At 48.2% G+C, this 12858-nt stretch overlaps 1 protein-coding gene across 2 annotated transcripts in view; it reads right to left on the bottom strand.

Moving 5' to 3' along the window:
- Positions 1-1028: 1028 nt before the first annotated feature.
- Positions 1029-12858, bottom strand: part of Pcsk6 (proprotein convertase subtilisin/kexin type 6) — a 199942-nt gene continuing 188112 nt past the window's right edge. For both annotated transcript variants that reach the window (XM_046435863.2, XM_046435867.2), the window contains 3 exons: positions 8708-8837; positions 3898-4010; positions 1029-2462 (listed from right to left, as the gene is read on the bottom strand). In XM_046435863.2, the coding sequence (XP_046291819.1) occupies positions 2365-2462; positions 3898-4010; positions 8708-8837 (341 nt within the window). In that variant the 3' untranslated portion in view covers positions 1029-2364. The remainder of the gene's footprint in view (positions 2463-3897; positions 4011-8707; positions 8838-12858) is intronic.

The raw sequence follows: 12858 nt of genomic DNA, 5'->3' as shown, positions 1-12858 counted from the left end.
GAGAGAATGGAATCCTATGGACATTTTCCCAGTACGGGCTATAGTATCCCAAATGCACTCATTCATTCTATTGTTTCATGGTGTCAACTTTGGTCAATTTGTGATTCTGGTGGACATCTCTCAGATTGTGTGGCCTTTCTGAGAGGGGCACATTGCTTCTTGCTCTGGCACAGTGCTCTCTGCAGCCACATTCTGCTGCATAAGGCTATCCTTGTGGCTACTACTGATGTACTGGTGACAACCAATATAAAATAGGCTAACTGGAGTCTTGTCCTGGGGGAAAACAGCCAAGAAGCAGACCCAGAGTTTGTTCAAGGAACTGGACTTGTGCCAGTTTTACTTGGAAGCTGGCTAATGATCTTGTCATTTGTCCCATCAACTGGAGAAGCAGGTTATGGAGAGAGAGGGAAGGGCACTGCTGCAGTACCAACAGGGTCCAGGTGACATTCAGTGCTGGTTCAGAGTTCCTAGTGTCTGGCCACATCACTCCCTGAAATTTGGAATCAATCCCGTATTCCTGAAATAACGCCTCTCACCTGCTTTTGCTTTTACCTGAGTTCTAACTGGTGCATTTTCTTTATCTGCAGAAGAATTCTAACAAGTACAAGCATCTGACCTTATGGAGAGGCCTTGGTAGAAATCCCAAGTGGCACGTAACCAATGGGTGCAGGGGTTTCACTCATTGAGCAAAAGACAAGTTACAGCTTATCTTTTATCAATAAATCATGTTTGCCAACTACAGGTGACGAGGTCAGTCTGAGATGTAAAGAGCTCCCTTTGACAAATGGAAGGTGACCTTCTATCTGGAGAGGCTCTAGCTGCTCCACTCAACCAGGCTTTGGTTGCATAGAGAGGGTCTCTTTGCCAAAGGGACACCTGGCAAAGAGACCCTCCATTACTTCCTTATGTAAAGATTTCCATGTGATGACATCAAATAGATCCAGAAACCACAAAGCAATCTCCATTTCACAGACAGGTCAGCCCTCAAGTTTAATGTTTTAGGTCTTAAAAAAAAGAAATACAGGCTCTTCTTCCAGGAGATGTTAACTCTTTTATTAATTTAGGGTTAACATTGTATTTGCTTCACTGATTTATTTTTCAGTGTTGTGGATTCAATAGACAACAGCTGGGTTCTTGCCAGCTCACGGGTGAGAAGGCAAACACATTATCGTCAAAGAGGGGAGCAGGACACTATGGAGAGACAAGGTTGAAAAAATTTAAGGCAAATGTTATTCCCATATTAAAGGGAATTGATCAAGCAGATCTGTGTATTTCAATGAAAATATATGAAATATTTGTCAAAATAATTAACATTGGTAAAAATTAGAACACGTAGCTTATAAAATGCCTACACAGGTTTGGCAGAAATAAATCCAGCCATGTCACGTAGGCTCATACTATACAGACACAGGAGCGTCCACCTTGAGAGCAAGTCTCCTGAAGCACTGAGGCCGTGCCAGACATATTTTCAAAGCAATTCCATAAAATGGGAAGGAATGGATGATTAGATTCATGGTCTCGGTTTACATTTTGTTAAGGGGAATTGCTTGGTCATGGGGGTATCTTTTGGCTGGCCCTGGAATGCCTTCTTGGGGCCTTCCTCCAAAGGCTCTGCATCAGGTAGAGTGATCATTTGGGCCCAGGGGACTCCTAGAGACACAGGCAGAACACAGTCACAGGACATCTGGGCTCACTCAGAGAATGCTGCAGAGAGAGGAAGAGTCTTCTGATCTGGGTTTGGTATAGGACTTTCTAAGCTGCCACTGCAGTTTCAAAAGGAGCTGACTATGTATATTCCATCCCCAGCAGTCATACATTTTATGACTATTTTATTTACAGTCTGACCAAACTGTCCCCCAGGCTGTGCTGTGGCAGGTGATGCACAGGTAGGTGGCTGGGCTCTTCATCACGTGTGAGGACAGCCCAGGGTCCTTCCAGCAGGTGAGATTTACTATAGAGCCGCACAAAAGCATGGGAGGGAGAGCAATGTGTGATACCAAGCGAATTTCCTTTCTGCTTTGGTCTTAAAGATTCAGTAAACTTAGGGTCTTAGAAGCTGCTCTGAAGCTGGAGCTGTGGATTCTTGTAATTCATTTTGTTCCCATTTTGAGTTTGCCAGAAGGCTGTAGCCAGCAAGCAGAGTTTCAGAGGGTATCCTTGTTTCAGGAGCATGTCCTTAAGGGCCACCACCCACCTGGTTCAGGTACCTACAGATGCTGCAGAAGGATCTGGCTCCTGGGGAGATAAAACTGTCAGATGCTGAGCACTGCCCCTGCAACAGGTTCTGGCCAACAGTGTAGAGGAAGGTGGATGGGTAGATGGATGGACAGGAGAGGCCCTGCACTCTGTGGGCAGCTGGTACCCCTACCCAGCCAGGAGGCACGTGCGGCAGCAGAACTGTATGAAGAGTTTCCGTTCGCAGAGCCGGTTGGATTTCACCATCTCGCAGAAGGTTTCATCAGCTGGGGCCCCGCATCAGGAAAGGAAAAGAAGGGAAAGATCAGACTCTGGGATCTGTTAGGATTATTTCAACAGTTCTGTATTTACTGTGCACTGATGGTGCATCAGGTGGGGGGCACACAAAGTCCTGCTCCTGCCATGTGTTTCACTGTGCAAGTCTAGTGTGGCAGAGGTAGCACCTGGTGTGCAGAGGCTCTTGCTGAGTCTAAGTGACAAGAGGAAGGTTCATGATGGGAACAAGTAGGATAGGGTGGGGGCCCTGGGATTCCAGCTGGGTTGGGCCAGTATGGCCTTTGGTGCACAAGTGGACCTGTCTTTCTGGTCTGTGCTGTGTTGGTGGGAGGTTTAAGAAGAAGCAACTGTGGCAAGAAGGAGGGTGGGGCTGAAGGGAGGCAGGAATGCAGACTGCTGCCAGGTTCAGGGGACACTTCAAATGGGGAGGTGTGGGGATGAAGAGAGACATCAAGGTAGAAGGGCAGAACCCAGTGATGGGAAAGCTGAGGCTGGGGACAGGAGAAATGAAGGCTAATCCTTGGGCAGCTGCATTATCATTGTGATGCATTGTTATTAGTAGATCTGGGAATCTCTAGTGTGGCATCCTCACTTTCTTGGGCTGGATATATAACCTGGGCAGGTGACTTCCAAACAGGAAGCTTCCTGGCCTTTGAAGGGCCACAATTCTGCAAAACAAAAAAGTAATCCACAAGGCAGGGAGGTCACTGTGTGTTCTGCAGAGCACCACGAGGCCTCTCTGTGGGCTTCACGCTCTGGTGGGTGGGACAGCACCACATATTTGCCGCGCCCTTTGGACACTCTGGAACTGTTTCCTTCCCTTGTGTGCCAGGACGTGGTGCCTAGAGCTACACCTGTAGCTCCTCCCTGCTGCTTGCTGAGCCACAGTATCTTCTCTATCATAGTGCATCTGGGAATGGCTCCTACACCAGACTTCTAGGAAGCAGTCCTCGGCTAACCCTGCTTGCCTGTAATCCCCAAATTGGGCACCACCTTTGGTTCCCTTGTGAGTTTCTGTTTTCACAACTTATCCTTGTCTCTTTATCTACCTGGAGAGTAAGAGCTCTCCCACAACACAAATGTGAGGCCTCTCTGTGCACAGGTGGCATTCCTGCTTCCTAGTGTGGGGCTGACTCTGGGTTCTGTTCTTCTAGTCTCAAGACTGAGTGGGACTTCTCCCCTCAAGGAAGCTGCCACACTCAGGCTTTCTGGGGGCCCTATGGCATGAGAATTGGAAGTACAAGAACAAAATCACTTTTAAGAGTCACTCATCATTAGCTGTGGCTGGGCTGGTCAACGTGTGAGAGACCCTACAGGGCTTTGAGAAGCCCCAGATAGCCCGCTGAATCAGGGACAAGTGTGCCTGTTCAGGGTGTGCCATGCCTGCTTTCCCTTTTGACCAGAGGCTGGTGGGCTGGGGCTCACCGTTGCTGCACGTGTGGTTGGTGATGCAGGAGGTCCCCAGCTGCGTGAAGCCTGTCTTACATTTGCTGCAGTTCCTGCTGGAGCCCTCGCAGCTCAAGCAGTTCTCTTCACACCTGTGGAAAGACACCAGCTGAGGCCTGGGGAAGAGGCCTAGCCACTCCAGGCTCCCTTCCTGGGGCTCTCCGACCCTCCCACCTTCCCTGTACACACCCACGGCCCCCTCAGCTTTGGTCCTCTCTGGAGAAGCTGCAACTGTGTCCCCCAGGATGCTCTGAAACACAGGTCAAGTGTTGACGAGACTTCCTTCCTGTCTGACTTGACTTTTTCCCAGGAGGGTGAAGACAGCCATGGCTGGTTAGCTGGAGCATGCCCATGAGTGAAGGCCTGGCCTACATCTCTGAGACTCCCTGTGGCATATCTGGACACCCTCCTGGGCTCTGGTGCTCACCTGAAGTGTGGCTCCCAGAGCTGGATGGGCATGTGCTTCCGCTACAGGCTGCCATCTGCAGTGGCTATAGGCTTGGGGTTGGGGCCAGATTTCTCCCAGGGAGGTGACAAACCTGATTCCAGAGCTCACAGGAGGGCTGCTGCTGCCCACAGGCTGACTGTCCTTGGCTGCCATGCCTACATACCTCAAAGAGGTGGGAATGCCCTTCTAATTTCTTCCCCTCCTAGGGCAGTCCTAGTTCAGTGTGGCCCAGAGCTGGACCCAGAGATATTACTAATGCAGAGTCCTGTGATCTCAGGGACAGTCTGTATACTATAGTTGAGGTCACATTTGCCAGTTTTACAGGAACACATGTTTTCATTTACATATGGTCTGTGGTTGCTTTTGTGCTCTGGTGGCAGAGCTGAGTAGTTGTGACAGAGGTGGTATGGCCCCCAAAGTCTAAGGTACCTACCACCTGATACTTTATTTTTTCAGTGCTGGGATTGAAGCCAGGGGTGCTTTACCACTGAAATACATCCCCAGCTCTTTTTATTTTAAAAGTTTTAATCTTGAAACAGGGTCTCACTAAGTTGCCAAGGCTGGCCTCAAACCTGCAATCCTGCCTCTGTCTCTCCATAACTGAGATTCTATCCAAACCTTCAAAGAAACAAGAGCTTGAATCTGCATGTTTTCTCTCCAGGGCCATGTATACAGCCACACCATACCTGTTGCTTTTTCTAGCTCCTGGTGACTAGGTCCATAATGCTCCTGGCTGATGCCCACCTCCCCATCACTGCCAGAGAAGCAGGGAACAGACCCCACGAGCGGATCTCAGAGCAAATGGGAAAGGCATATGGGGCAAGAGCCTGGCTCTGCCAATGTATGGGCCTGCTTAGGACTGCTGCCTGCTGCCTCATATGTGAGACCTTCAGTAACCAGATGCCAACAGGTCCTATGAAGGCCTCTTTCCAAAGTAATCCTTTGACAAGGTCTAAAATGGCCACCACTGGGCCCAGTTGTGGCATCCCTCCAGCTAGATAAGAGGTGACTTTTTTATTCCTAGTTTGCCTGAGGAAGCCAAAATTAGAGTTCAGACCTTTAGTTTCTGCATGTCAGTGTGTTAACCCCATGGGCAAACCCGCATGCAGGAGCCTTTCCAACTTATTTCTCCAATAATAACAGCCTGCCGACGCCTCACACTCTCTCCAGGGCCCCTGGGTTGCGGGAGGAGGGGAGGAGAAGGTGGGGGGCAGTGGTCAGAGGACTTGCCAGAGTCAACCATATAGGATTCTATTCCTAACTCTCTTTTGGGAAGCTCTTGCAGTCTGGTCCCTGTCACACAACCTCCCTAAACACACCTCTGCACCTTCTGATGGTCCAGCCACAGGTCCCCAGTGCACAAGGGATGATCATTCCTGGGGGACCCTCCTGGCATCTCTTACCAACATGCACACCAGTGAGATGGGAGCTAGGCCTAAGCCCAGTCACTTAAATGAATGTCAGTTAGCTGGTAGACCTGGGCATCTCGGGTCATGACTGATGGGTGTGGAGTGGGCTATGGTAGAGAACCAGTAAGACACAGTATCTCTTCTTCAAATATGACCTTACTTGAATGTGGTAGGATGGAAGGTTCCTTGGTTTTCTGTTGCTGTGTCTCAAACTGCCAACAAAAGAATTCATTCTCAATGGCTCCTAGTTCTGCAGGCAGAAGCCCAGGCAGGCTCAGCTGGGTTCCCTGCTTAGGGTTTCACAAGGCCCAGGGCATGGTGGCAAGCTGGCCTGGGCTCTTATCTGGAGGCATGGGAGAAGAATCCAGCATCATCCTGCCCTGTGTCCTCCCGCCTCAGCTGCCTTGTGGTTCCTGTTTCCTCCTGTCAGGTGACTGTGTTGGCAGGTGGTTTTTTGGGCAGAGGGTGTTTCAGATGCCCCTGGTTCTTCTCTAATCCCTATTTCACCCCAAAACCCCATGGCAACTTTCCCCTGCCACATTCTGGAAGGGAAGGCACGTGCCCTGCAGCTCCTTTTCCCTGCACCATTCTGGGGCCACTCCCATCAGCCTCCCACCTTATGGATCTGCATGTGAGAGCTGGACACAGGCCACCTGCTCCAGGAGCCTTTGCCAAGCTTCAGTTTAAGTACAGACTAAAGCAGAATGCATGTCCCCGAGGGTCTCTATGTTACTGGGCATCCAGTGGGAAGAGGTAGTGGGGGGATGAGAAATGAGTCCACCTCTTGGGCAAGTATCCTACCAAGTTGCTCTCTTTTTCTTCCAAGATATCTTTGCTTGTTCCTGAAGGTCCTCTTACTAAGGCATGGGGGTGACCAGAACCTCTTTTGAGATACTTTTCATGGACTATTCTGAGCTTCAGGCCACAGCTTCCCCGTCTTTGCATTTGGGTTGCTAACCCAGCAGGCCTGTGCGCTGACCTGACTTCCATATACAGCCCCCTGGACAGGCCAGTGTTCTGTCCTAGCTGCCTTGTCCTACCCACAGAGATGGCCAGAGAGACAACATTCTGGGACCTGGAGGAAGACTGTGGCTCTCTAGAAGCAGATGCTGTCCACATTGGGAGAGACCTACAGAACTAAGTGGACCAAGACCCTTCTTCCTGGGGAGGAGTCCACCCTGATGGGTTCTTCAGGGCCAGAGGACTCTGAAAGATGAAAGTTCCCCCACCCCACCTCCGGGTACTGGGGATTGAACCCAGGGGCACTCTACCACTGAGCTACATCATCAGTCCTTTTTCATTTTTTATTTTGAGACAGAGTCTCACTGACTTGGTGAGAGTCTCATTAAATTGCCCAGGTTGGCCTTGAACTTGCAATCCTCCTGCCTCAACCTCCTGAGTTGATGGATTACAGGTGTTCAGTATTTCCCTGGCTTGAAAGATGGAAATTCTGTGAAGAGCCAGCACTTTATCACTTGGTGGCTCTGCAGGGCTCTTCCTGGGGTGCCTGTCCTAGACACCCGGTGTGTCAGCCCCAGCACTGGACTCCCCTTGGGGTAAACAGCTTCTCCTCAAATAAGAAACTCCTGATCCTTCATGTCCAAGGAGGGGCGTACAGTGGCTGTCTGCATCCTGCCTCCTGGAGGCTGGGGACACCATGGCCTCTGGGCACCACACAATAGGTCTGCCTGCCACAGGTGTGGGCATAGCATTCCCTGGAATCCAAGATATTTGACAAATTAAAGTGATTATCACTTTTTAGTTCCAAGTTCTCCCCAGATGCCATTCTTACTTTAATTATCTGCAAACCAGCTGTCTGGGGAAACTGTTACTTCAGACAACTGTGCTCAGGGCCCTGAGTAGGACTCAGCAAGGCTGGAAGAAATGTGGCGACTTTCCCATTTCAAACCGACTCAGTAGAAGGGCTGGACTTTGCACAGACATGGGACCCCTACCAGAGCCTCTTGAGGGTTACATAAGTGTAAGGACTTGGTGATCTCATTGGCTTACTGTACAGTTGTGTGTTTTTAAGGGATTAGGTGACAACCCACAGCAGTTCTCAGATTTGCCTGGGGACAGGCCTCATTATGGGGGGCACCTACCAAAGCCTATGTGTTGCCCACTGATCATGATTGTCCCAGGCCTCTCTTGCTATGAGTCTATTTCAGACAGAGGGTACCACCCCTTCCCTCACAGCCTACCCCACTGTCACATCACTATTATCACCTTCAGCTCCTGCCTGCTGTTCTCTCCCCAAATATAACAGGCTGCCCTGTCTTGCTGCTGGGTCTGGGTTTATGATGTTCCAATATGAGGCAATCTTCAGCAAGACAAGAGGAGACCAAAGCACATGGCTTCTCCCTTAAGGACCAGTAACACAGCCAAATTTCCATTACCACACAAGGAAAGTGGACTGTGTGTGTGTATACACAGGAGTAAATGGAGAATGAGGGGGTTAAATATATGTGGATTCACTACAGAAGAAATGGAGTTAGAATGATGAGATGGTCAGGGTCCTTAGAATGTTTTTAAAAGCTCCAAATGTGGTTTCCAGTGTGAAGCCATCCAGTGTAGTCTGCTACTTGGATGTGAGTACCATGAGACAGGCACCTTGTTCTTCTGTTTCTTGCCCCATCCCAGCTGCTACCCAGTGTCTGGTGCATAGCAGATATTCATCGAATAAGTATGCATTAAATAAACAAAGGCACAAAGGTTACCGACTAGCTTGTGATCTTGGCAATCACTAACTGTAGTCACTCCTTCCTCAGTAAATGGGTTCCTATCTGCCCACTGTACCTATAATAGCAGGTAATGTTGCACGTCCCTTCTCTAGGCCCCAGAAAAGGCGCCACAACACCTGGCCCTCTGGCCACTCCTCTGTTGGACACAGCATGCTACCATTCCCCAGTGGCGTGAGCTTGGAAGACTGTACCTTCGACACACTTTGTGGGGCAAGCCAGGCATCTCCTCTGGGTAGAAGCCCTCACCACAAGATGGCACACATTTCCAGTCTTGGAAGTGGAAGTTTTTTGCACAGTGAATACATTCTTCTCTGCTGGGCCCTGAGAGGTACAGGAAAGGAAGCAGATGTCAGGGACTACTTGCTGAAGGTTCCATCCTAGGCTTGTTCCAGTGTCCTGCCCTGTGAGGTTTATGGTAATGTTTTAGATGTCCCAGGCCAGCCACACAGTTGGCATTTACCAGTTGCTCACTGAGGACTGTGCTGTGCTCACTAACTTTTAGGTGGGTATTGCCATTCCCCTTTCACAGATGGGGTCATTGGACACATGATCTGACCTCAGTAGGGAACATGCCTTCCCATGGCCCATACCATGATGACTGGCCCAGATTCCAAACACTTCTTTCCCTGCCAGGCTTAGTTAGGCCTCACTTCTGCTAGAGCCAGTGCCGTAGCCACCCATCAGCCACTGTGGCCAACCAAGATGTGCTGCAACTAAAATAGTACCCACTGGATTTCAAAGTCCTACTGTTAAAAAAGAATGCAACATAGTTCATTTTTAAAAATATTGATACTGTAGCTCAGTATCCATATCCACAGCTTGCCTTGCATGTATGAGGTGCTGGGTTCGATCCTCAGCACCACATAAAAATGAATAAATAAAATACAGGTATTGTGTCCATCCGTGTGAGAGAGAGAGAGAGAGAGAGAGAGAGAGAGAGAGAGAGAGAGAGAGGTTTACTGAGACATTTAAAATTGCACCTGTGGCTGGTATTTGTAGCCTATATCATAGTCTCACTGGATTATCAAGGCATTTTCAGTAAAAAAAAAAAAATGAGTAGGGGCTTATGGGGTGGGGAGGCATGGCCTGAAGAGACACAACTTCTGAGCTAAGGATCAAAAATTATGGAGGAAATCCTGCAGCTTGGCCCAGAGTCAGTGGAATTGTTGCCCTTGGTCAGATGCTGTATTATAGTGACTAGACAAATATCCCCAAGAACTATTTGACAAGGGACCTTAGACAGAGGCAAGGAGGTGGCCACTGGCTGGCAGTTTAGAAGGCTGAGAATGGGAAGGAAATCATCTCAGATGCTGCTATGTTTTGGATATGGTTTGAGAGTGTCCCCAAATGTCATGTGTTGGGATCTTGGTCTTCAGTGTGGCAGTGTTGGGAAGTGGTAGGACCTTAAAGAGGTGGGGCCTAGTAATTATTTCTGGTCCCTCCTCTCTCTCTCTGGCTTTCTGTCTTGCCATGTGATCCCTTCCTCTCAAGGGCTCCTGCCATCGTGATGCCATCTGCCATGAGATCCTCACCAGAGCTGAGCTGATGCTGGCACCATGCTTTTAGACTCTAGAACGGTAAGTTAAATGAACCTGTTTTCCTTATAAGCATGCCACATCAGTTACTTTGTTTTAGTAACAGAAAACAGGCTAATCCACTTAATTATGGTAAACTTTTTTATCCCAATTTAATATGATTTTGGTCTTAGACTGTGGACTGAAAGCTAACACAGTGATAGCAACTCTTCTTAGAATAACTGGACAAAGTTGAGGCTTCTCTGCTGCATCAAAGGAAAATCCTTTGCAGAAGTTCCAGAGCCCTGGTGGCTCAAGGATCTGGAGCTACTCTGTATCTTAGAACCCTCTAGGAAGAAATTATGAGTTCTTCCAGGCTAAGCTCATCCTTAGATAGTCAGGAAGAATAAGACCCAGAGGGCACAGGATTTTGAGTGGGAACTAGAAGCAGGGTCCTCTGAGGGTAATGGGGACTCTATAATGGTCCAGAGTCTCCACATGGGGTCCTTTTCCCCCTGTGATTGTGATTGAAGACTGCCCCAGGTACAGTAGGGATTCAGTCAGGTTTATGTTGTTCTCAGTGGGAAGCTGGTCTCTAGCTTTGACCAACCAACCTTCCTATACTTTATCCCTAGGGAGCATCTGCAGGTCAAGGTGGTGGGCTCTGTGTACTTGGAAGGGCCTTCATTCTGTGTTGGGACTCAGAGGATGTTCAGTGCCCACCACTGCCTCTCCCCTCCTGCCTTACTGGCTTAACTCTGTCACCCCCACTGTTCTTCCTCCAACACTACAATCTTTACTTAATGCCCGAGGAGCCTCTGTGTTGGCAAAGGAAGCTTGTTCTTATTGGTCATCCCTTTGATGCTCAATTTATTTACTTTTTGGTGGTGCCGTGGATCAAACCCAGGGGTTTGTGCATGCTAAGCATGCACTCTACCACTGAGCTACACCTCAAGTCTAATGTTCAAATTTTTAAATGTAAAATTTGATTATGGGCTGGGGTGTAGCCAAGTGGCACAGCAATTTCCCAGCATGTGTGAGGCCCTGGGTTCTGTTCCTAGCACCATTAAAAAAAAAAAAGAGTTGATACACATTCAGTTAGGGAATATGAAAAACTCTGGAGGTGGATGGTGGTATTGGTTGTAAAAGAGTGAACGTACTTAATGCTACTGAACTATACATCAAAAATTGGTCAAGATGGGTGGTGGAGATACTGAGCAGGTGGATAATGGGCATCAAACACAGTTAGCGAAGGGGAGTAGTTCTAATGCTGTACAGCTCAGTAGGGCAACTAAAGTCTACCACAATTATACATTTCCAAATAACTAGAAAAGAGTTTGAGAGTCCCCAACACATAGAAATGATGATATTTGAGGAGATAAAAATGCTGATTACTCTGATTTGGTCACAAATAAGTACAAATATTATATGTTTATGAAAATATAAAAAACTGGTCAAGATGGTAAATTTTGTGTTATGTATATTCTACTGCAATAAAAAAAAAGCTGATTGAACACACATTTTCTAAGCAAAGGGTTTTTTCACAACTACTAAAAATGACTTTTATAACTCAGTCAAAGTCTCTCAAGGATTCCATTAAGTCACAAGTCTTTATAGGCTTTGAACGCTTTAGAGGCACCCATGATCATAACGATAATAGTGAAATGGGTTGCACTTTCGCTAACCCATTATGCTGCCTCATTCATGGACCCCAGCGCAAAATGAATGCAGAGCCCTTGTTCAGAAAGCAAGAGCAGCGTGCCATTACAGGAACTAAGACAGGAAACAATCTCTTTTCTCTGAAATCTCTCTACTGAGCTGTCATGGTGTTTTTATTTGTTATTTCATTTGCTAGGCCAAAGATGCCCATGGTGACGACTGACCCTCACAGGTCCCTGGGGCACTGTTCCTCATCCAGACCTGTAGGTGCCTAGATGTGTGTGTGTCCACTGGCTGCCAGCTGCTGACCAATGTCCCAGTTAGGTAAGTGGAGCCAGGTTAGTGCCACAGGTCCACTACATCAACCCATGGTGGACACACTGATCCCCAAGGGAATCACAAGCTCCACACCAGGATGCACTGGGCACCTGCACTGAAGATGCAAAAGAAGCTCATTCCCTTGAAGTCACCTGTTGAGTGTGCTGGGGGGTACAGGGTGAAGACAGGTGATATTATCCTCTACTTGGATGCCACCAGGTACTCAAAACTGCCCCTGACCTTTCCCATGACGGTGTCTAGCACATTGTGTCGGTGGTGGACAACAGCAGTCACTGTGCAAGAGTTGGGAGAGGAAGGCCAGGCAGCCCCATGGCTCTAGGGGGCAGGGAGTGGGCAGCTGAGAACAGGTGCTTCTAATGACACCCACACCTGATGGGGAGTAAGAAGCTTCCAGGTGACCATAAGTGGGGGGAGGGAGACTTCTGCAGCTGCCTGGGGTTGCACCTGTTCCTAGGAGGTTAGAAAGAACCAAGGCAAAAAAAAAAAAAGAAAAAAGAAAGAAAGAACCAAGTCGCAGAGAAAATGGGGAAGTATGGAGAATCCTAGCTCCCAAGAGCTTTAGACTTGCATACTGTTGAATTAAGTGCCTGAAGTGATAGAGAAGACAAGGGATTGAGATGAGAAAACCTACAAGTGTAGCTCATCTACAGCTCATCAAGTGGTCTGGGGACATGGAGAAAAAGAAGTGAATTGAATTATTGAATCAAAAGTGTTATAAACTACACGCCTGAATGTTACGAATCAAGGGACTCTGACATTTAAATAAGCATCACGAGTGATGCTTCTTAATTGACATGGACTAAACAATGAGTCGAGAAACAAAAAATAAA

This window comes from Marmota monax, unplaced genomic scaffold, assembly GCF_021218885.2.
Source record: "Marmota monax isolate L192 unplaced genomic scaffold, Marmota_monax_Labrador192_F-V1.1 WCK01_AAM20220418_F8-fsc00005, whole genome shotgun sequence".
Taxonomy (NCBI): Eukaryota; Metazoa; Chordata; class Mammalia; order Rodentia; family Sciuridae; genus Marmota; species Marmota monax.
Note: the sequence above shows the minus strand (reverse complement) of the source record. Positions and strands in the feature narration are given on the sequence as shown.